At 37.4% G+C, this 25,636-nt stretch overlaps 1 protein-coding gene across 1 annotated transcript in view; it reads left to right on the top strand.

Annotated features, from left to right (window-relative positions):
* The window catches only part of COL4A2 (collagen type IV alpha 2 chain), a 213,807-nt gene that overhangs the window by 47,196 nt on the left and 140,975 nt on the right, over nt 1–25,636 (top strand). Inside the window, exon 4 of the mRNA XM_037799948.1 lies at nt 4,679–4,759. Coding sequence (XP_037655876.1) covers nt 4,679–4,759 — 81 coding nt within the window. The remainder of the gene's footprint in view (nt 1–4,678; nt 4,760–25,636) is intronic.

Below are 25,636 nucleotides of genomic sequence, written 5' to 3'. Positions count from 1 at the left end.
CAAGGTGTTCTTGATTCTCTGATGATAATAATCTGATGTTCTTTGCTTTCCTAGGCCTGGAGGCAAGGGGTTCCCTGTTTGTCTTCTCTTTTACAACAGAGAAGTCTTCATACTAAATGGCAGGAAGGTTGGAATTTTAGCTTCCTGGCTGCTAAAACAAATATCATACAGTGGGTTGGCTTAACAACAGGAAGTTATTATCTCACAGTTTCAATGGCTTAGAAGGCTTGCTTCCTCCCAGAGTCCATAACTTCTAACAGTCTTTGGGGCTCTTTGGCTTTTCTGTCACATGGCAGTGCACATGGCATTGTCTTCTCCTTTCTCTTCTGGGTTCCATTGACTTACAGCATCTGTCTGCCCCCAGTGGCTTCTCTCTCTGTGTATCTGATTTTCTTTATTTATAAGGATTTCAGCCATATTGGGTTAAGGCTTACCCTCATTCATTTTGGGCACACCTTAACTAATAACATCTTCAAAGGTCCTATTTGCAAATGGGTTCATACCCAGAGGACCTGAACATGCCTTTTATGGGAGACATGCTTCAATCCCCAACCACTGGCCTTTGTGTGGTAGTCTTGTACAGAATAATGGAGCATAGTATAACCTAAGGGAAAGGGCTCTTACCTCAAAGTTAGTCCTTTCTGTTAATGGGTATGATTTAATATTTAGGGTCTCATTTGTTGCTTATACACTCTCATACCATCCTCTTCTTCTTCAAAGTACTTACCATAATTTAATTTCTGTAGGTTTAATTATTTACTTATTTAATTTTAATGTTTACTTGTTTACACGTCATCAAACAAGAACAATATCTGATCTATTCCCCATTTTATACCAGGGCTTACTTAGCACAGTACAGGGCTGAGAGTAGACATTTGGTTAAGAATGAATGAATGAATGAATGAATGAATTTTCAAAGTGAGAAGGTGGATGAATTATCTTCCACATTCCTTCCAGCTGTTATATTGGGTTGGAACTGGGGTATTAGGTGTTCTTTCACAGGTGCATTTGAAGGAAAGCGATTCCCTGAACACCTCAAGCTGGGAATCACATTTTGCATGCTCCTTAGTGGTCCCAGAGCTCCTGGAAGGGGAGCAGTTTCTACATGCATATGAGGACATAAGAACTCATGTATGTTAGATTCAAGCATTCTCCAGGGATTGGGAAACCCTCACCCAGCTTTTACAGATCTTCAGTATAACTGGTCCCAAAGGACCACAAGTTCTTTTTCCCTTGGGATGAGGACATTCAAACAAGCACAAGAGTTTAAGCAGCTCAGTTAAATGGATGTTGCCTGGCTCATGACAGTGGACTACTTTCCATACCTAGAGCAGGGTCTGTGGGAGCCTCCTGCCCTGAGAGCTGCATCTCATCCTTAAATGCTTAGAGGGTGAAGTCAGTGACCAGATACACCTGCAAATGGCCTAGGTTAGAGCAAGGTTTTGGAATACTACTCTCACAAATGGCAACCAATGAGAATTTAGACTTGTAATGAGAACTAATGAAGGATTTAATTGATATTTCATTTTATAACCTATGATTTTGTAGGAAGGTTAGAAACATAAAATGCCTGAAAAGACCTTGTAGAATGCTGAAGTGAACTGGCCCTTATAGGTGAAAAATCATGCCTTCATGTAGACTCCAAAATTGAACATATGGACCAAGGCCGGATAGTCACCTTGGAGGATGTTGGTTAGACTCTCATGATGGATGTAGGCTGGAGAGGAAATTAGTCATCTTTATTAATGAGTTAACTTGAGATAGGGTCAAGGCTTGTCTTGAAGTTGCAACAATAAAATCAAGTGGTAGATTCCAGGTTTGGGAGCATTGACAATGGTTGGTGTGAAGTTTTAGTATTCTTCCATTCAAAAGGAAGGGGTTGGACACGGTGAAGGATTTCATATCGCAGTCTACGTACTCATAATCTAAGTTCCTCAGGAAGACATTAGTATCTTGAGAATGTTCCAGAGGCCCGAGTCCTGTCAGAGGAATGCCTAGACTCAGGTTGGAGACTTGTTCAATCCTTAAGAGACTGTCTGGAACTTATGCCCTGCCCTAATAAAGTAAACGTTTCTGTCCATCCTGGAGATCTAACATTCCAATATGTGGTTGTTAGGGCTTTTTAGATGTTGGAATTCGTAGAGTGCCTCTGTAGGACGTTAAGGTGATGGCAGCAAAATACTCACATGCACACACACAAAAACATATCACTGGAATTTCCAGGAAGAAAACTGGCTGAGATGTGTAAAGGGGAGTGCAGATAAAGTCTTTCAAAAATATAGTCCTCACCTTGTAAGACAAGGTATATGATGCATTGGCATATGGTTGAAAAAGTGTTAAGACTGCAGGTTATCAGGACTTCAAATTCCAGTTCCAAATGCAAAACAAAATGCCATTAAATTCTGAGTGGGTTATGAAGAGTTCATTTCTATAACAAATCCAGTACCTATCCTAAACCTAGAGCAGAGGCTTTTAGGTCAATTTGAATCCATTAAAATCATTATAGGCATTGATTTCTATACAAGGATTTGGCAAGTGGCTTTAAAATAAAAATTAAAAATAGCGCTGAAACACCAGATGGAGACTATGAGTTTAATGAGGAGCCCCCCTACTCGTTCCAACAATACTGGTAAATGAATTATTGTGTAAGTAGGGGCATCTGCCAAGTCACCTATTCGTGTCACAGTTATACTTAATAAAAAAGTATAAATGTGGCAGCCAATCTAGACTTCTCCATTTGGTGCTGAAGGTAATTCATGAAACCTATGGCTTAGGGTGGAACTGAGTTTCTAAAAATCAAGTATTCAAAGGCACGGAATTTATAAGCCCCATTGTAAACATTGAAGTCATAAAAAATTGTCAAATACCTACATCATTTTTTGAGGGGTGAAAGGATTTTATATATCTTTACTTTTACACTGGGGAACTCAAAGTGTCTCATTACCTCACTCGGGATTCAAAAAGCGATTCAAAAACCTTTTGAGGTACTGATTTCTTTTAACGGTTTTGCGATTTGCTGACATTTTAGAATTCTTCAAAGTAGTGAGTGAGGTATTAGATACTAGATGAGGTAAAGAATTATAATAAGAACACACAAAAAAGGTGAAACTCTCATATGAGACCTCTCTAGTAGAAAATTACTAGCAAGGGAAAGGAATTTATCGTCTATACAAAAAGAATGTTGAGCTGATGCTGAGGCCCAAAGGTAAACTTGGACCAGATGGTTTTTAGCCAGAAGTTTACTCATACTGGCCATCAAATGCTGAAGGTGGATAAAGACTATGTTAAGCAGAAGTTGCAGAGTGGCTGAGTGGAAACACCATCTGTATTTCCATGCGAACATTCAGTACTGAGCTAGGAACAGTGAAGATTCTGGCAGAGTAGCTATCATGAAAAACAGAAAAATGTACAGAGGGAGTCTCCTGTCTAGTCATTGAGCCTTAACTCATTAAAAACACCAGAAGGAAATGAAAGAGATATGATAAAATGTTACCCGGTAACCTTTGATGAGGTTTGGCTCAGTGAAAACAGAAGCTAAATGTGGCCAGGAGCTTTTAAGAATAACTGCAGGCTGTCTGGGCTCGGTTTGGTGGGATCAGGTAGTCTGGCTGAGTCTGGCAGAGGGTGACCAAGCCAGAGGGGATTCTCCTAGAGATCTTCTGCAATAACTCACCTGACAAATAACTCATCCAGCCAATAACTCATCTGGCCAGTGGAGGAGGGAGGCGTAGAGGAAAGAGACAGGGCCAATGCTTGAATGACAAGAGAGAGAAGGTAAATCTAATTGCCACTTCCTGCTCGAATTATTTAGTACTTGTGAGCACAGTCTGAAGGAAAGAATTAAGATACTTCCCCATATAATCCACTCTCCAAGTCCATTTTTTTTTATCTGAAATACTGAGATTAAGGGCTAGAAATGCCTTTTTATTTTTTTGCTCCCATTGTAATTATCCCGCCAGAGAACTCTCTCAGTTACCCATTATACTCATTAAAAGTTATATCTCAGTAATTGACAAAAATTTAAATTATGCCACCCAACCCAACTAAATAAATATTTTGGAAAGCCTCTTCCACCCAATTTCTCCTCCTCCTATTCATTGCAAACGAGCATATCTCGTAGAATGAAAGGGAAACAAAAATGGGTTTCCTTTATGGATCCTTCACAGTTAATGTCCCATGTATCCCTATGGCTATCATTGATGGACAGTAGAGGTTTGCCACCCTCTCAAGTATCCCAAGCTCATACCGCCTCTTCCTCTGTCTTGAATTCACCATGGTCTGTGTTATGTTACGAGGACCCTCGGGTTATCCTGCTCAATTTAACTTAACCGCAAAATCGTGTTGTTCCCTCCTCCTTCCCTATTATTACTACTACTTCTCTGCTCCTAGTTCCCTGATACTGTGCACTTATCAAATAGAATAAATAGGAGTTCACTTTCGGTCTCCTCCAATACACACAGAATCCCTGCATTCAAAGGATATTCTAGACAATCGTGCCCCAGAACCTACCCTCGCTTCTGACATTTCGTAGGCACTTTAGAAAGATTTATTGAATGTTTTGAGTGAATAGCTCATTGTTGGAGTTGGAAGGACTCTCAACGGATGGTGTTAGGATACGTATTGTAGTTGGAAATATTTTAAGTAACTCTTTTCTTTTCTGTGTGTTTTGCTTTGGCAGGGTGTGAAGAAGTTTGATGTGCCCTGTGGAGGAAGAGACTGCAGCGGGGGCTGCCAGTGCTATCCCGAGAAAGGAGGGCGGGTAAGTCAAAGCACCATCCTTGCGCCAACAGACACGCTAGGGGCCACGTTTAGTATAAGGGCCTCTTTACAGGAAATATTCTATTCCTTATACTTCCACTTTGAATAATGGTGCTTTTATATTGCCTGATTAACTTCTGTCGCATACTTTGCTAAAAAATTTAATGAAGAAGTGTTCTTCTCCACCAGAACAAACAATGATATAATGCAAAATTGGGTCAATTCATACCACTTTCCTAGTAAATTGAGAACAACGTTAACTTTCTTAACCATCGTTTCTCTTGTTAATGCCACCACATTTTATAATTAAAACTAATAGGCATGTTATTTTATAAAAATATTATATAAAGAAAAACATGCTGTACAAAATAGAAAACACTGACAATTGTACCACTGAAAATCATTCTAACTTTAAAAATTATTTTACCCATTCCCTGAATGTCCTTTCTGTATCCTTTTTCATAGATAGGTAAGAGAAAAAAGGCTACCTACCCCAAGTTATCACTGTAAAATCTCAAAATTTGAAGTATTGACATGATAATGGGTCTAATGTGTTCAAAGTAAACCATCTCTCATTCTGTTGCCTTTAAAGATGATTTTTGATGTGTGTGTGTGTGTGTGTGTGTGTGTGTGTGTTTGTTTAAATTTAGTTTTTTTTTTAGAGGTGTGGGGAGTAGTATTTAGTTTCATGACACAAAGTCTTTTGAGTGATTGTGCTTTTGAATCACACTTTTTCCTCTAGGACTCACATGCTTATCTATATTTTTATTTGGCAAATGCTAGGTTATGAGCACACAACCTTATCTGCATTGCCCTATTGCTGTTTGAATCATAAATTATAGCAATCCTTGTTCCGAATGATTTTTACCCAGTTGAATCCTGAAGTCAGTTTTTAAAGTACCAATTTCCACCCACTGGGAAGAGTAAACCCCACGTTTGGGGCTTGGCTTCTGGAGGCTGGGGGTATTATACTTACGCATCCTCTCCTAATTGATCCCCTCCAGAAAAATCAAAGAAGTGCTGCTTTTTTGGGGGGTGGTCTTACTTTGCTTACACGTGACTACTAACAATGGCAAAGATCACGACACTCGAGGAAGCTTTTCTGCCATTCGATCAAAGCTCCCATCTCCTTGTTCTATGTTCATCATGAGTTTCAATCTTCAAAATAGTTATTGTTATTTTAGAAAAAAATTTCTCTTCTTGGAGTGGGGACTTTGTGCGTTAGGAATTGCTGATTGAAGGTAATGTATCAATATTTAACAAAGATAAATATCTTTTAAATAGATGGAAGCCATTTCATGAGATTTAAAATTCCTCTGGGGTCACTTGCTATTGATTTTCCCTACTGTGCCCGTGCAGCAGTGTTGAAAATGCCTAACTGCAGACTCCACTCCCTGAACACTTGGCTAACTCAGCCTTATATGGACATGGAGTAGCTAAATTAGTAGTATACTGTTATCTGTGAGACTAGCCTGTGTCAGATGGAGTTAGAGTCTGAAGGGACTCTACAGTCTTCTCCATGTGATCAGCCAAACAGAACCCAAACAAATATTGTCCCTGATTAAGGAGAACACTTTCAGTCTGTATACATTGCCAAGTAAAGTAGAAAATTGACATCTTTCTGGCTAATTTGATTCACATGAGCAATCCAAAATCCTGGGTGGGCTTTGTTTTCCTCTAATTATTCAGACAGGTTATCAACATCGATCAAATTAAATTGAGATTTGGCAACTGCCTGGGTAGCTGGTTTAAAAGCCACAGCCCAATGATACCCCACTTTGAAGCCAGTACTGGGAGATTTACCATCTCTAGTCTCAGATTACCTGAAATATTGCTAAAGCCACATTTCACTTTGTACCGCGTGATGCTCGACATCAAGGCTGAACGTAGATACAGGCTGGGATTGGACCATGCAGAGCCAATCACTGGATTGTTTTAGCAGGTTAGCTAGGCCATCCAACTGATTCAGGAGTGCCATTGGATACTGCTCAATAAGATGATGGAAACGGCTGACAGTAAAAAGTAAGAGAAAACTTAATGAAGATAACATGACACCATTGACCATTTTCCATAGGGTAGGCCCAATATATTACTGAAAATACTTATTGGTTGGACAATTGTATATATTTTACTAAGAGATTTGTTAACATGTTATTGCCTATTTCAGTACCACAACCTGGGTATATGTATATTAAATATTTGTTAATTAACAGATTTATCCAACAGTGTTCCTGCAGAAAGCAGTGTTATTTCTGCCCTACTTCTGAATTGATAGTATTTTTTTAAAGTAATGTAATATGTAAAAATAGCAGTTGGACAGATTTTTCTGCTCAAAGAGCTGTGTGCATAGTTTATTCTTTCCCACAGCTTCCCCTGGGGTCACTTGCTATATATTTTCCCTTACGGTGCTACTGTAGCAGCGATAAAAATGCCTGACTGCAGAACTCTCCACTCCCTGAGCACTTGGCTAACTCAGCCTTATATGGACTTGGGATAGAGTTAATTTGGTCCTCACCATGGTGACAGCCAACATCAGAAACTGTATGTTACTGGATAACTTTTGGACTCTAAGCAGAAATCACAAATGCACTATGGATTCCAATTCCAAATGAATTCTCATGTTACCAAATGAATGAGCTTTGGGTAAAAAAATTTTTAGCTTCATTCTCCACCGTTAAGTGTTGGGTAATGGATTCTCATAGCAGGGAGAGAATTGCTTCTCACAGGCAGAAACCCCAGCCCTGTACATAATTCCAGCAGGACATGCAGCTGGGATATAAAGAGGTAGGAAGTGTGACGCAGCTGTCTATACACTCACCGCTCCCAGGTTAGGGCAGAAAGGTGCTATGGGGTCATCTGACCCACACCCTTTAGTTTTCATAGGACACTGACATCAGGAGGTAAATGACCTGCTCAAATCTCACACCTGCAGCAGAGTTCACAACAAAACCCAGCTTTTCAGATGTTAGATTCATTCTTTCTTCTAATACAGTAATCTTTTGTGTCTGCATGCCTCTTCCCAGATGTTAACCTATATGAATGAGATTCTCCGGGACTGAGGGAAAGGAAACAGGTGAAGATGAAAAAGTGGTTTTACTCCCCCCTTTATTTAATTTTCTAACCACCTCTTCAGTTGTTTAGTGAATGAAAAAATAAATAACTTAAGAAATGTTTTAAGACATAATTGTTTGAAGGTCTGTATTTCAAACTATCCCTATTAAGTATATTGGAGTAATTAAAAGTCATAAATCCTAATTCACTGACAGTGCACAGGGTGATTGAAATACACGTAAAGAAAGCTAACTAACTTCAGCCCAAAATCGTAGACTTTCTCTACTGCTTAATGTCGCATTATCATTAATACTGGACAAAGTTGCCCAAACCACTTTTCTTTTTCTATTCTTTTTCTTTTTTCTTTCTTTACCATGGAGATGCAAGGCAGTTGAAGGGAATACAACAGAATGAATTTCTGTTATAGAATTTCTGTCATAGCAGAGTTATTGCTGTGATATAATGATTAATAGTACAGAAAAAACAAAAGAGAGCAACAAGGCATCTGATTTAACAAATAATGATAGCTTTGTCTTTGCATATTAAATTACCTAAAGGGTTGTGAAATTCTCAAAGTTTTCAAAGTGGAATCAGTTTTAATTCATTGAAATAACTTTTAATGACATCAACCTTCACAGAACTCCTTTTTCCCTAAGGCAATTGGGTATTTTAAAAATTAGCAAACATGGAGACAGACTGTTGGGAATGATTAAGATGGTCTAGTGGCCCTGACAAACTACAGTAGAAAAAAGAGAAACCAAACATTGAAAATACTCAGAACTCTGTTGTCAGCTCCTGAATTAGTGACTTGGCTTCTCCCACATCACTCAGCATTCATCCAGCTAACATTCTCAAACACCCGCCCTGTGCCCAACGTGCTTGCCGCCTGCCAACCTGGGTACTAAACTTCAGGAAGGTTGTAATGGACAAACCCACTTACTTAAGCAATGGATAAATGTTTGGGACAACATGTTGTGTTTAGCTGTTACATTTTCTTAAGAGCTTAAGAGTTTCCCACAGTCTGTGAATCCCTGGACTGGAGTCAAAGTGCAAGCAAATAATTCTTAAACTCACAAGATTCCTTAAATTCAACAGTATAAATCAAAGTGAAAGAAACTAGAAAGACACTGAGCAAAAAGGGAAGTGTAGAGGAGAGCAAGCAGAGAGCTCTTGGATGTGGGCGGAGATAGATGAACGGGAGTGCAGAAAATTCAATGTCTTTGGCACCAGCTGTCGGGTCAGAATGGTTAGCAATCATAAGATGAAAGCCACAGACCCCTAACCTTAGGGAAAAGAAGTAGAGTGGGCCCAGAGTAGCTATGAACCCCAAGTGGTTTGGCAAGATCTCCTCTCTAATGTGAGCTGTAGTCTTGCTAATAGTGTCTTCTACTTTGTGGTCACTAATCAGAAACGTTATCCTAAGATGAGTATAACCAGGGTTTCAAAAGTAAAACTGATTTGGAGGGGACATGACCTACTATAAATATGAAGACTGATAGATCACTGTACCATTGTGGAAAGCTGTTCAGTTCATAATGTATATATGTGTTCACCACCTCCCACAGGTTTCCATAAGCAGTGTAGCCATTTATCTTAGTTTTTTGAAGATATTTGCAAGAGTGGAATAAAAAGTCAATCATATTATAGCAAACCATAGGGGCTGCTATGACAGATCTCTTCAAAACAGCTGCTGTTTTCACAGCCATGCAGTTTATAATACTATGCTTAGCAAATTTAACAGAAATCATCTCCGGTTTTTTATACACTATCACATAGCCCAGAAAGAGTAAAGAATTATTCAGAAATAACAGAAAAACAGCCTGGCTCCAGGGATTTTATAACCCCTGTCTACACATAGCTCTCACCCACTTTCAAAATCATGCAGTTATTTTTAGTGTGCCTTTGGAACAAAGGTAAGTCTGGCTCATCTAATTCAATAGTAGCTGCAGGAACTTGGTGACTTATTTTCTGTGGGGAATAGCATTGTAGCTGGTTTGGACAATGTCCACCTAACCTGTAAATCACATAGTGATGTATTTTTTTTAATACTTTATTTATCAAAAAAAAAAAAAATTCAAACAAAACAACACAAAGGAATAAGAAAAACAAATAGCCTAAAATAATTATATTGCTTCCAACATGTTCCTACCATACCCCAAGAAAATTAACAAACCATAGTCATTCCTGAGCATTCCCATATTATTAAGATTACTCTCCATATCTTAATCTGTTCTTATTAGATTGTTGTTCCCTCTTCACTAGTTGCTGTCTATCTCTAGGTCCCCTACATTCTACAATATAAAACATTTATTTTACATTTTTCACAGAGTTCACATTATTGGTAACGTACAGTATCTCTCTTTTTGTGTCTGGCTTATTTCACTCAACATTATGTCTTCAAGGTTCGTCCATGTTGTCATATGTTTCACAACCTCGTTCCTTCTTACTGCATGTAGTATTCCATCGTGTGTATATACCACATTTTGTTTATCCATTCATCTGTTGAAGGACATTTGGATTGTTTCCATCTCTTGGCAATTGTGAATAATGCTGCTCTGAACATCAGTGTACAGATATCTGCTCGTGTCACTGCTTTCAGATCTTCTGGTTATATACCAAGAAGCAAAATTGCTGAATCATAGGGTAACTCAATATCTACTTTTCTAAGGAACCACCAGTCTGTCCTCCAGAGTGGCTGTACCATTATACAGTCCCACCAACAATGAATAAGAGTTCCAATTTCTCCACATCCCCTCCAGCATTTGTAGTTTCCTGTTTGTTTAATGGCAGCCTTCTAATCGGTGTGAGATGATATCCCATTGTAGTCTTAATTTGCATCTCCCTAATATCTAGTAAAAATGAACATTTTTTCATGTGTTTTTTAGCCGTTTGTATTTCTTCTTCAGAGAACTGTCTTTTCATATCTTTTGCCCCTTTTATAATTGGTTGTTTGTACTATTGTCATTGAGTTGTAGGATTTCTTTATATATGCAAGATATCAGTCTTTTATCAGATACATGGTTTCCAAATATTTTTTCCCACTGAGTTGGCTGCCTCTTCACCTTTTTGACAAATTCCTTTGAGATACAGAAGCTTTTAACTTTGAGGACATCCCATTTATCTATTTTTTCTTTCATTGCTTGTGCTTTGGGTGTAAGGTCTAAGAAGCAACCTCCTAATACAAGGTCTTAAAGATGTTTCCCCACATTATCTTCTAGGACTTTTATGGTACTGTCTCTTATATTGAGGTCTTTGATCCACTGTGAGTTAATTTTTGTGTAGGGTATAAGGTAGGGGTCCTCTTTCATTCTTTTGAATATGGATATTCAGCTCTCCTAGCCCCATTTGTCAGACTGTTATATCCCAGTTCAGTGGGCTTGGGAGCCTTATCAAAGAACCGATGTATTTTTAAAGTTGCATTTTCTTTCATGTTTGCCATCATGAGAACCTTAGCTTCCTTTAACAATAGAATTTTACATACCGTCAACTCTCTGTGGATATTTATTTTTTATCAACTGCAGGCAAGGCTCCCACCTAAGAGAAGGAACTATGTTAGGTAAACAAATGGGAAGGAATCCCTGAAGGGCAAGTGTGAAGACCTGGAGGTGAGGATGCACTTGGTGTTTTTAGGACAATGAGGAAGCCAGTGGGGCTAAAGCAAACAAGAGCTAGGGGCAGAATTCATGGGAGATGAAGTCAGAGAGGGAATGAGGAGGGTGGGGAGCCAGATCATGTAAGGATCCTTTTACAGAAAGGATGTTATCTCAAAAAATAAACAGACCCCAAGCACATTGGAATTGGTGTACATACGGGTACATACAGAATGTATCAGTAAGCCAGTGAAGAAGAGTTTCTTAAATGATTCATCACCTCATCCTCCAACTTACCTCATGGCCTCATAGGGAAATTGCATTTTTTACTTTCAAAGCCTATGATCATGGCCGTCCCGCTTCTGAAAATCCCTAGTCCGTGGATGAGACCTTTGCTAATCCAATCCAGTGATTTTGAACATAAGGTGACTCATCATTTCCATCAAGATTTAAGTAAGCATTTTCTTAAAGTAGGACTTTTAATATGCTGTTGTAGAAATGAGTTGATGATGTAACTGGGGAAGAGGGAAGTAATTACAGAATTTCTGGCTCTTTCCCCTATTCCCCATCTACCCCAATATGGTATATTTAATTTCAAAAGGATCGAGTACAATACTATTCAGGATTTGATAGAAAATGGGACAGTTTGGAACCCATCCAAAAGAGTACATTATGAGAATCCTAAATCGATGTCATTTTAATACCCTCCCACTCAATGAACTCAAAGAGCTGGTGATTGAAAGTCTGTGTTTAGAGAAAAAATTATTTTCATTGCCATTGAAATCATTATTTCCTTTATCTGAAACATGGTAAACTTTACCTTGGATGGCATCCTGTTGTTTCCTATCAGTAAAATACATTTTTAAACATTAGGAATGATGAAAGTCTTTGGTGAAAATTAAACACAGTGATTGTGACGTAGCATTTATCAACTTCAACAGAAATTGCTTATGAAACACAGCTACTTATGGTAACAGCTAAGCAAATATTTGATAAATAATGTAGTTAACAGAGAACACATTCACAGTAGATGCAATATATTTTCAGTGATTAATAATGAACCATTGGCACATTGGATGTCTTAGTATCTACGTGCAGAGGAAGAATTTAAAATATTTTAGTATTTTATTTCTCCCTCTTCTGATAAACACTACACACACACACACACACACACACACACACACAACACACACACATACAGTTGCTTTGGCAGCCTATGCCACATTCCTTCATAATGAAAACATTACACTGCTCTCCTGAGCCCAGGTGTTGCTAATGAGAGATGATCACTTCAATGCCGTAAAACACTAAAAACCTTTAGTGAATTAGTCTTTTCCCTAGAAATAAATTTTTAAAACTCCTGTTGTCTCTTCCTGAGAGAACCACTCACCCATCTGTTCCATTCTGAATTTATAGCCAAACTATAAAGTAGAAATTTACATAACTTAGGAACAGAGTTGAGAGAGAAAAACTAATACTTTTTATTTAACTTAGCTAGTTTCCTATTCCCCCAGCCCTCTGGTTTTGATCATAAATTGTGATTAGATGTCTTTTTTTTTTTTTTTTTTTTAAAAAAGAGTGGGAAACAAGGATATTAGTGAAAGTATGGTCTTTGCTCAACCACACAATTGCCCCCTGTGATGCTGCTTGGATGGTTGGTGTGGGATGGAGAAGCAGGAGTGAACCCAAGGACTCTGGGAAGTGGCCAGAGCAAGCCGAGTCTCAGAGGAAATGGACCGCTCAATGCTGAACGCCTTTACTAAGAATGATGGCATAATTATTAATTGGATTCCAGTCTGAAGTTTTGCATAGTTTGAGGACAGTGTACTTCCTTTCATGACTTCAAGGAAAACATACACCAGTTGGTTCTTAGCTAGGCTGATAACTATTTCACGTCTTGACTGAAAAGCCTCACTCAGACTGCAAGGGACTCTTGATAAACTTGGGTAAGAGGAATTCACATTTCTTCTATTCATATAAACCAAACTAAGACTCTGGTTTTAGAAATCCTTTTTTCCAAGTTTATGATGGAATGTTTGACAAGTATAGCATGAAAGCATTTTTTTCTCTCTGTTAGAGAGGGAATGCCAATCTTCAAAGACTTGTTTTGTTTTATTCACTTCCAATTCATTCTTAGTAAACAATTGCAGGATTTCTAAAAGGATCAGTCCAAAGTTGATATCAAACATTATATGCTTTCTAAAAGCTCCTCTGAAAGCAGTTTTCTCCGAGTTTGCATTCCCTTACGCAGTAAGAAAGAAGAGTGTGTCAAATTGGTAAGTCTTTCTATGGAAACAGTGTACACATCAAATCTTCTCAATCCAATTTATCTCAGCAGTCCTTTAATGCTATACAATCTGAATGGGTTTAAATTTTCTTGCTTGTAAGTAGTCTTATTTCAGATTACTTTGATAATCAGGAGAAAACAAAGATCGTTTTTGCCAAGTTTTGATATTACTCTTTTTGTTTTCCTCTAGAAATAATAAAAGTAATAACCAGAGAAAAATGGTAGAAATGACCAAACCAAGTGGCCATATGCATATTTTCCTCAGTGAGGGGCCTTTTGAATTTGTTATCTAAAAGAATACTTACAGTGGAATATCTCAGGAAATAAGAAATCAGAGTCATCTCATCTCTGCCTTATTTTCCCCACCTTTAAATCAGAGGAAACTATCCCTGTCCTTCACACTCACAGGTTGCTCTGTGATGTACTTCTGAAAGAAGATGCTATATACATCTTTTGTTACTATCAGTGGCATTAGGGTGATCATAAAAATAAATTTGTTTTCAGAAGTTTTAGGTATTTTGAAATTTTCTTAAGAAACAGACCAGCCTGAGGCCCTAAGCTGCCTGCGATTCTGAGCCCTCTGGTATCCCACCCAAACCAGTTCATTATGGTGTAGACAACTGAATCATTCCAGTCGTCAGATGTCTGACTCATAAGGAAACTACAAAGCAGGGCTTAAAAGGGGATATGTCCTTCCTGATTCAAAAGATCAAAATATCCCTGATCCTTTCCTCTCTGTGTCCGGCCTAAAAGTTTAAATTTTAGAAAAATTAAAACAAGAATAGATCCCCTAATAACCCAATACAAGCCCTGTATTGATGGTAGTTTCCTACCAAACCACTGGGAGGGCATTAAAAATCTCCGCCATATGAGCAAAAGATTTTGCGTCCAAAACACTATTAGGACCCATAATTCATAAAAGTTTGGAACCAGAAAGAAAAGAAAAGAAAGCAGAATGGAATTCGTTAACATTGAGCAAATAGTATCTTTGGCCCAATAAGTTCTCAGTTACATTGTCAGCATTGATGTTTTTTATTAAATTGTTGTCTTTGTAAGACACCATAACTATTCTTCAAACTTAAAATCTGTTTTAAATAAAGAAACAGATGTCTGAATAAATTCTATAATGTGGCTGATCTCTCTGTAATAAAAATAAAGGTGGCATGTTTTAGCTCTGCTCAGTAATAATTATTTTTAAGAAAATATATTTTAAGTGGTAATTGTAGCATTTTCAAAGCCTTGTGAAGTTAATAGATACATTTCAAGAGAATCTTAATGTCAAGATCAGTTTTATGGTTTGCATCCATAAATAATGTTCGTCAACACAACCATCCTTCCTTAGATTTGGTAAGAGAATTGTTGTCATAGCCTTTGAGGATGACTGCGTTCACATCAATTTGGAATAAATTAACAGAATTCTGTGACTCTCTAGGAAGCAGTTCTCTTTTGTTTATGTTGCTTTTGACATTGTACTCTTTTCAACCCAACTTAAAGAAGTGGCAAATCTTATATCCAGATTGCCAGGATACACCAGCCACTGAGTACAAGATTCATAAATCTTTAACAGATTTTACTGGATGCTCCCATAGCCCAGAGCCATACCATTGCAACCAAAAAAGAAAGAGAGGATTGAATAAGTAAATCAGATAACTCAACCAAAACTCAGAAACAGGAAACCAGGCTTTCTGCACTCAAAGGCCTTGGGGTGAATTCCTCATCATTTAACACCTAATATTGTAAAAATATTTGTACTTCCCTTCATAGGGCGACAGAATTATTGGTCTAGTAGGTTGAAAAGTCTTCTCTCCAACCCCACATCTAGGAAAGACAGAAGAAAACATTTGAAACAGATGAGTATCTGTTCTGTTCTTAAAGAACTCTAAGGAAGCCTTTTCTGGTAATTTAATGAAAGAAAAAGAAATAGAATAAATTTATATATGTCCAGAGTAAAATTCATAAAGAACTCATAGAAAAATATAGTAAATTTTTGCAAAAGAAAATAATCTAATTCCTAAAAGCTGAACTCAAGAAGTTCAACTCTTTCTCAAAAACAGAATTGTTTTTTGAGACTCATATAACATTGAGTCCCACTTAAAATTTCAAGTCAGATTCATTTCATAACTTCACTTCAAAGAAATGCAATAGTAGACTTTCCATTGACAGGAAATGAATATTTGAACTCCCAAGATTCTTCTTTCTATTCCCTTACCAGCGTCATTTTTTTCTTAGAAATGATTTCTTCTCTAGCTCAGTATTCATTATGAGCTTGTTCTCATTTTAAGAGCGTATTTTGAAAGCAAGAGATGACCATGGAAGGATGTCTGTCTGCTTATCCTCAAGTGTTCTGCGGACGATGAACTAAAGAGGTCTTGTAGGAAACTGTTACTTTTCAAGAAGTATCTTCAAAGCATTTAATTAACCTCTGCTAGTTATAGAATGAAGTTATATTAGTTTCATAATTGTATTGTATTAAAATAGGAATTCTTTTTTCCCCATCAACTAGTGGCCAGCAAGAAGGGTTTAAACTAAATAATGGCATTTTAGAGTTTAATTTGAAATTTTAGAAGGCTAAAATAATGCAATTAGAGTTTTGTTACAGCTATGTTAATAGCTTCATATGAGATTAAATCACTGTAAGACTATTAAAATATAATACCTTTAACAGAGAGCACCATTTGACACTACTGACATACAAGAGGTGGCACTATAGTACATACTATGATTGCTATCACCAAAGCTGTTGATAAAATTGCAATATAGAAAAAATTTATCTTTGACACATATCTGTTTCCTCTTTAGGAATCCCATCCTCCCCTACCCCACCCCACAAATACACACAAACTTAATTTTTAAATGATGCCCATATGCTAACATTCCATTCCAACCAACCCTTAACCTCATAGCACATCATTCTCCAAATTTGCTTTCTCTTCCATCATCCCTCCATTGTCCCCCAATCAAAACTGTATTCCCCCTTGGGAAGACTGTTGCTGCAAAGGAGAGGCTAGGCCTCCCTATGGTTGTGCCTAAGAGCCTCCTCCCGAATGCCTCTTTGTTGCTCAGATGTGGCCCTGTCTCTCTAGCTAAGCCAACTTGAAAGGTGAAATCACTGCCCTCCCCCCTACGTGGGATCAGACACCCAGGGGAGTGAATCTCCCTGGCAACGTGGAATATGACTCCCGGGGAGGAATGTAGACCCGGCATCGTGGGATGGAGAACATCTTCTTGACCAAAAGGGGGGATGTGAAAGGAAATGAAATAAGTTTCAGTGGCAGAGAGATTCCAAAAAGAGCCAAGAGGTCACTCTGGTGGGCACTCTTACGCACAATTTAGACAACACTTTTTAGGTTCTAATGAATTGGGGTAGCTGGCGGTAGATACCTGAAATGTAGCTTATGAGGGGTGACAATGGGATTGGGAAAGCCATAAGGACTGCACTCCCCTTTGTCTAGTTTATGGATGGATGAGTAGAAAAATAGGGGAAGGAAACAAACAAACAAACAGACAAAGGCACCCAGTGTTCTTTTTTTACTTTAATTGCTGTTTTTCACTTTAATTATTATTCTTGTTATTTTTGCGTGTGTGCTAATGAAGGTGTCAGGGATTGGTTTAGGTGATGAATGTACAACTATGTAATGGTACTGTGAACAATCGAATGTACAATTTGTTTTGTATGACTGCGTGGTATGTGAATATATCTCAATAAAATGAAGATTTTAAAAAAAAACTGTATTCCCCCCAAATTTACTGATCTCAGCAGAGTTTATGAAAGAAAATGATCTCTAAACCTTTTTTCATATTAAAGTGTCAACTATTGGTAGCTTTAACTAGGAGGAGAGGTTGTACTTGAATGTTTCAAGAGGTGCTTGTAAATCCAAAATGATTAATTGGTGGGGTGGTTGAGGAGGATAATTTCTCGATAGAAAACAAAGAAAGATTTTTCTCTGGTTGCCTTTGACTCCCTGGGTTAGCTGCCTTCCAGGTGTATCTGCAACGAACCTCCATTCTGAAAGGCTGTTAACCCTTCATCGGTGATTTCTTCAACTGTGGAGGAGATCAAGTCTAACAAGACTGTTAATTTGAAAATGCCAGCTTTTGCTGTATTTGTAGGGGAAAATACAGTTTAAGTTTGCATGATAAATTTAATATTTTACCAAGTAATTGTAACCATTAAATAATCTTAAGCTTGAAAGGGACTTTAGAGATCGTTAATCCAGTGGTTTACAACCAGCTATTATCAATATTTCAGAATCATATATTTGCCTATTATTTAGCTATAGCTGCTACTACTTAATAAATTTAAGTTTTTTTGGAATATGATAGGCAAGTATGGTAACATGATAGGCAGGTGGTTAAGAGCACGTCAGACTTCTAGACTCAAATCCTAGCTACAACACATAGTAGCAGTGTGACTTGGGCAAGTTACTTGACCCCAGTGTCCTCATCGATAAGATGGGGATGGGAATAATAACAGAATCCACCTCGTAGAAATTTTGAGAGCATTGAGTTAAAATATGAGGAACGCTTAGAATAGCACCTGCTGCTTTGAAAGCCCTCTGTAATTATTTGCTGTTATTAGTTGGTGGACACAGTTTTTCAGAACACGTCATGGGGAGAAAGATATCAAAAGAAGCTCTTAGAGATGAACATTTTGAGAGGAAATTAAGAAATTCAATGTATCACCTAATATGGGAATTTCTTGAAGAACCCTGACGTGGTTGTTCAGCCTCTGCTATTGGTAGCCATCTTGTTTTTCCCGAAGTCTTCTCTTCCCCTGCCAGACACCCCTGACTTCTTTACCAGTTGCTCAGACGAAAAGCTTTGCTTCATCCTAATCACTTTCTTCTGAGTTTCTCACTTTCTCTCTTAAGTTTTGGTCTTCACATAGCTGTTGCCTGTCCAATGTAGAGTGAAGTAAACTATTTCTTCCCTGGATTTGGATGCTGAACTTCTAAAACTCCACCCTAAAATTATGTTACCCTTTATTACCAATTGTGTTATTGCATTGGCTTATAGGCCAAAAAAATTTGAAAAAAATCAATATTTTTTCTTTCCATAGGGTTTAGTTGTTGTTGTTAATGTTCTTTTCTGTTTTTGAATTTTGACTCTTGATCTTCATTTATACAATTAAATTTTGAACCTTAATGCAGAATTTTACATCAGTTCCCACTAGGTTTGGAAATAAGGAAAATGAGAGTTTTCTGCCCTTGAATTTTTCTCTCTTTTAATTGTCTAATATTGATGTAAATGAAATACAGTAATTCCATGAAGATGGCTATTAACCAAAAAGGAGATTTCTAAATGTTAATTGCCCGTGGTATTTTTAGGAATTTATTTTGAGGATAGTATTAATGAAAAGGGATATCTAACCAAATAGAATAGTCAGACTAAGGAATTAAACAAAAAGAACTTTGTGCATGAATATGGACTTCTTAATTCCAGAATATTAAAAAGACTTCTTCACTAAGAGGATATAAAATTTAACAAAAAGGAGGCCCTTCAAAAATGTCAGTTATCTTGGAAGGAAAGATGAGTAATGGAAATCTCAAGTTATCACAAAGATGAATGAGATGAGTCTTTTGAAGATGGCATTTATGGAGGATGAGGAACTTTGTACTGTCGCCTAGCATCTTTTTCTGTCAGTCACTGAAATAGTAAAAGAAACTTCCTGGTATTCAATAGATACATACATATAGGATACATTAAATAATCACAGGATTTTGAAATGTAAACATTATAATACATACATATTTATATTTGTGTATTTTTTATATATAATAAATATATGCGTCTTTCTAGGGGAACAACAATTTAATATCACAGAAAACTCTTTTACCCACTAATGTTCAAACTGAGATTTTAGTTATTTTTAACATTTAATCTTATTTTAGAACTTAAATTGAAACCTAGTGTGTACTTTTTAATATCCTGAAACTTTATTGAAGACATTATTGCCTTTTAAAATGTATCTAGTTTTTATACCAAACCTATTTCAGATGTTCCTACACACTTTGAACAATAATTGATAAATATTTTTAAAACTAGCAAGTACTCTCATATAGGTCTACTTTTAGCATTGATATTTCCTGTTCTTTGGGAAATGTTGTAGGGAAAAGTCACTGTAACATAAAGCAAGTCTAGAATTCTGGACACAGTTCAAACTTGTCTGCCGGCGGTGTGATTTTGGCCATCCCATGAATCCATTCTTATTCCTGTCTCCACCTTTGCATTGTCCCACTGGTCTCTATATTCTGGTTGACTTCGATTCAACAGGAACTCTTGAAATAAACAGAGACAGGGAGTTGGGTCAAGGACGGGAGAAGAGGCAGGAACCAGGCAAAGCCAGGAAGACCGCTGTCCCACCTGAGTAACTGCGGGAATTCCCTAGCCTTTTTTTTCTTTTTTTAAGTAAGAATGCTATATCCTACCCCGGGAGTTTCCAAATGCCCTTTTTATAGTTAAGGGAAACTTAAAATGTAAATGAAACACGTACGCTTTGGATATTTCAAGAAGTTATTGACACTGGTGCCATCGACTTCACCAAGTCCAACACCCTCAGGCCCAGTTGGCCCCAGTTGAGGTGGTTTCTTTGAAAGAATTTGCACAGAAACTTGCACAAAGAGAAACCTTTCCCAAAACCCTTTAACAGACTTTTTTGTTTAGAAAAAAAAAAATGTTTCTGTCTCTGAAGATCAAGCCAAATTGACCCATTTTTTCCTTAATGTGACTTGTGAACTGTTTCACAATCTCTAGGAAAAACTGGGAGGTGGGGGTCTATGGGAACTCTGAATTTTCTGCATGACTTTTATGTAAACTGACAACTTCTCTAATGAAAATAAAAAAATCTCCTAAGTCTGTGTTTGACAGGCCAGGAATGTGGAAATGAGAAGTGTCATCCTGTACTGTTTTACTTCTCTGAAATGTATGCCATGTTCTTTATCTTTTTATCAAAATAATCAGTGTTCTGCAATAGTTTCGAATTTAGAGACATTTTACTGTTTAAAAGTAACTGATTTTTTAATGACTGTTATTTCTGGAAGGCAAGTAAACTCTTTGCTTGTCTATAAAGACTTTTTCTCTTGTTGCCATAGGGATAACCTGAAAAGACAGAAAATTTCCAATTTAAATTATAGACATTGTTGCACCATTATTTTTCTAAAATGCTTTAAATCTCATTTTTTGGTCCTACAGTGAAGCGTATATTATTTTAAACTTTCAGATGAGATAATCATTAGTATCTTAGCCATGTAAAAAAAATAACAGGTGTTTCCTATGCCTTTTTGGCAGGTTTTTTTATTTGCCTTTTGTTTGTGCTCCCATTGTCCAGAGCATACACAAGGTCTATTACAGATGATTGTTGTTCTGATTCACATGATTTTGTTTCCAAAATTTGGTGTGGATCCTGATGTATGTTAGCCATTATGGAACGCTCCACTGCAGTTCTTAATAGCCATATGGTTTAGTGACTAAACTTTATTTTTGTACACGCGGTAGTTCTCAGATTGGGACGTCCGTTACCTGTTTGTGTAATTAAAAAAGAAAAACATAATGACTTAATTATAAGTTTTCCTACCAATGCTGTTACTCATCTGTTACACTTTAATAGCACTTTCAAGCTGCAAAGTACTTATATTGATTTTGTATCCCTAACTTGAGGATTTCCCTTATACATGTCACCCAACCAACACCAACTGTGTTATTTGCAAGGTATCTTATAGAGGGAAATGTTTTAGAAATTTTAGCCTTCTTTACATCCACAATGTTGATATTTTATTGTACTTTTAGTAACCAGTACATTTTCAAGAACAGGTTTTATTCATTTGTCCATTCAACAGAATTTTTTGAGCATCTACAGTCAATGAGTATGTTGGACAAGTTATCTTACCTACATAGACTTTACACTGGAGTTTTGGGTAGTGAAGTATTTGACTACTCTTCTGTAAAAAGTAAAAATCAAAATATCCCATAGAACAGTCCTCACAATTCAATCAGCTAACAATAAATTTGAAGCAGCAGTTATACTCAAAGCACTGTATTAAGAAATACACCGCCACTTAGGATTTAAACAAAAGGCTGCACTCTTTCCTATCCTTATGTGTGATTTAGTTAGGCAGCAGAGGGTATTTCCTGTGTTGAGTAATATGGCCTTCAAGGACACCCACTGCTCACAAATATTGAGCTGTGCACATGACAGATAAATATTAAAGTAGCAGAGCTTGAGGACTCTGGGAATCTTAGGTATCCCTGAAATTTTAGCTCTCTAACTCTACCAAACTATTTCTTTAAGAAACTATTGCATCTGTTTACCTCCATCTTCCAACATCTGTTAAATTGTCTCCTTTCTAGCTCTATGTTTTCCTTACCACCTTTTAACTGCAGGTTAATTAGGCAAGAGCCAAGGTGAAACTTCAGCTTTATTTTTACCCCTCTGTGAGTTAAGGTTCTCCATGGAGACAACAAAGTACTATACATCTGTGGTCGGTTTCTGTACGCCTGAAGCATAGTCTAAGAACCTCCCGGCTTGGAATAACCACAGAATATCCAGCTTGAGAGTCTTCAACTGAACTGAAGTTTTATTAGTGAAATAATCTCAATTGCATCATAGTCAGTTTTAGCACTTGATATGTATCATAAGTGAAAAAAGGAAAAATGGAGTCCAGTTGAGTCACTATGAGATTTCATGATACCCAATACTTTTGAACACTTGCTGTGGACGATGTGTTATTTAGGTGCTTTGCATGTTAACTCTTCTAATCCTTAATAGCTCAATGATGTAGTTACTTTTTGGTATCACCATCCTCATTTTACATTGAGGAAATTGAATCAAGAACATTGAAACGAATTGGCCAAAATCACATTTCTAGGGAGTTGAAGAACTAAAATCTGAACCTGGGAAGTCTGGCGTACAGCCAAGACTACCCGCCCTCTTTTTCTTTAAGGGCACCCTTTAAAATCTGGGTATGTTACTGTACATTTGGAACTCAATCATTTCTAACTATTTGTTCTTTTAATTCTGCATTGATTATTCCTTTTCGTAAACAAAATCACTAAGAAAAGAAGCAAAAATATATAAAACCACATTTTTTGTAAATGAAATGTCCATCCTCTCCCCCATCTGTTTGTATTTATCCTCCTCTCTTTCTTCTTTTGGAGTCAGTTCTGTTCTATGAATTGGCAAGTCAGTTTTACTCTTCTCACTTTCCCCTTTGCTCACAGTTCTATATGTAAAATTAAAGGCTTCTCCAAGAATGGTAAATGCTCTCTTTTTTCCCCTTAACACCAATTATTCCATGCCTCCCACTCTGCCCTGCCTCCACCCACTCTGACCTCAACCCCCACCTTTTTTAAACTTATCCCGATTTTACCACCATAGTTTCATTAAATAAATGGATTTTCTCCCCTCTTCAGAAACATTTCATGAGGTTAAAGAACACTGAGGATGTACTGGGAGTTTTTCAAGTCTTGTACTCAATACACAAGCTACAATATTGTGGATATCTGCCATTAGTCTCCCTGGGGGTTTGTTCAGTCCTAAAAGTAATCCTCATAACCCCTGGTTTTAAGCCCTCTCTTTTCTGCAGCCCTTTTACTTTACCACCTACCTACTCAAATGGGACATATGAAAGACATTATACAATATCTGGGTGTTTATAATATGTTGTTCCAGAAACCAGAAATGAAATGGGGTGTAGATGGACTTCAAAACTGGATCTTAAAACACAACATTGCCATGGTATTCAGAAGTGTGAACAACATTCTAGTCAAAAGTCTGACTTTGGAGTCAAAGAAGCATGGGTTCAAATTCCAGTTTTGCCACCTTTAACTCTAGACCTTGGGTGAATCACATTTACACTTCTAATTTCTTCCTCTGTAAAACTGGTTAATAGTACCTACCTCAGATAGCTCCAGTGAGGCAGTATTCTTAAATGCTTAGCTCAGTGTCTGGCATATTCGAAAACAAATGGTAGATATTATGTGCATGTTATCTTTCCCTGGAACTTCCACAGCTGACACCCTCATCATCACATAAAATATAGGTCAACTGGACATTGGAAGGGGCTGCTGGATTTGTGGGTGAGCATTCCTACAATGAAGGCTACATTTGAAGTTACATAAATGAGGAAATTTTAGACCCTCAGTCTTTTTAAAGTTGTAACAGAGGAAAAATTATGATTTGTGCAAGTTTTTATTAATTAAATTGTTAGTTTTTCTTCTCTACAGAAACATTCCTTCAGCCCTCAGGATACTCTGGGTAAATTAAAACTTTGTCAGCTTATATCCTAATTTTGGTAATATCATTACATCAGGCAAGTACCAATAGTAGCACGTTGATTATCTGGTTAAGCAAAATTTTTGCTAAGGAAAAACTATTTTGCATTTACTGGCTTGGGCATTTTGCCAGTAATACTAAACAAGAGCACGCACTCACCAGGGTTGCCTCCTGCTTGTTGGTGACAGTAAGAGATGTGCGCCTCTGCTTCTTATCCTCCACTTTCAATCTGTTTTAGAACTAGGCAGATTATAAATAAATAGTTTCTGATCTACACAATGTACACTGGTGCTACCAGTTCTGAAATTCCGGAACAGCCCCTTTGAGTCAAAGGATGAATGCCCTCTTTTCATTGCTATGCCTATTCTGAATTTTCAAGTTAGTTTGATATTACATTATTCTCCTCTCTCTTTAAATATATTTTAATCGTACTGCCTTGATTTGTGTTTCTGGTACATGGAGGATTGCAATTCATTATACAACATATGTGGTCACTAGCCAAAAAAAATACATATATAGGTGTGATTTTGTTCTTTGTTTTTACTTAAGCAATCATTTTTCTGATAATAGTCTTTTAGAGCAAAAAGTCTAATTAATTCTGGAAATTTTACATTTAAAAGAAAATCACGTTTTTATACTACCTTTTCCTTCAAGCTTAAAAATTACCCAATGACAGTGTGATTGTGAAGACCTTGTGGATCACACCCCCTTTATCTAGTGTATGGATGAGTGGAGGAATGGGGATAAAAACTAAAGGACAAATGGGGTGGGATGGGGGGATGATTTGGGTGTTTTTTTTCACTTTTATTTTTTATTCTTGTTCTGGTTCTTTCTGATGTAAGGAAAATGTTCAGAGACAGATTGTGATGATGAACACATAACTATGTTACCATACTGTGGACAGTGGATTATATATCATGGATGATTGTATGGTGTGTGAATGTATTTCAATAAAACTGAATTTAATAAAAAAAAAAAGAAATTAACAAAAAAAAAAAATTACCCAAACCAGTGCCCCTCAAACTTTAATGTGCATAAAAGCCATCTGGGCATCTCATTAAAATACAGATCCTGATTCAATAGTCCTGGAGCAGGACCTGGGAATCTGTATTTCTAACAAGCTCCCGGGTGATGCCGATGCTGCCTGTCCTTGGGCCATACTTTGAGTAGCAAGACCTTAGGGGACCTTCCTGAACATTGAGCATCGAGCACAAGCAGTGTGCTCCTTGCACTGTGTCTGGTGTGGGAGACCAAATCCTGCTGGCTTGTATTTTCCTGACACCGAAGCATCCAGCCTGCCCACAGTCGAGTCAGATTGTCTAGTAGATATTTGTTGTGTGTCTAGAAAACATTCTTTCAAGGTGATCTTTTTTATTCTGATCTAGCATTATCTTCAATCCATGACCATTGACCTTTAGAGTTTTCAGTGTGCCTTTTCCTATTAAGGGGAAAATGTTAATATTATTTATATACTTAAAAGACGGTGTGTTCAATCACTGATGAATTCGTCAGTTCAGCTTTGGGCAGGGCCTGCCTTCGTCAACTGAAAGAGCTCCTCAGAGGGGGCCACAGGCTGTGGCACTCCTGGTGCCCGTGGTGGATTATCCAAGTGCTTCGCGGAATAGGACGTTTCTCTTCTCCATGGAACGAATGCCATCGCTGTCTTTAGTTGGTGTCAGA

This window comes from Choloepus didactylus, chromosome 12 (assembly GCF_015220235.1).
Source record: "Choloepus didactylus isolate mChoDid1 chromosome 12, mChoDid1.pri, whole genome shotgun sequence".
Classification (NCBI taxonomy): Eukaryota; Metazoa; Chordata; class Mammalia; order Pilosa; family Megalonychidae; genus Choloepus; species Choloepus didactylus.
The sequence above is the reverse complement of the archived record's forward strand: the minus strand, read 5'-3'. Positions and strand labels throughout refer to the sequence as shown.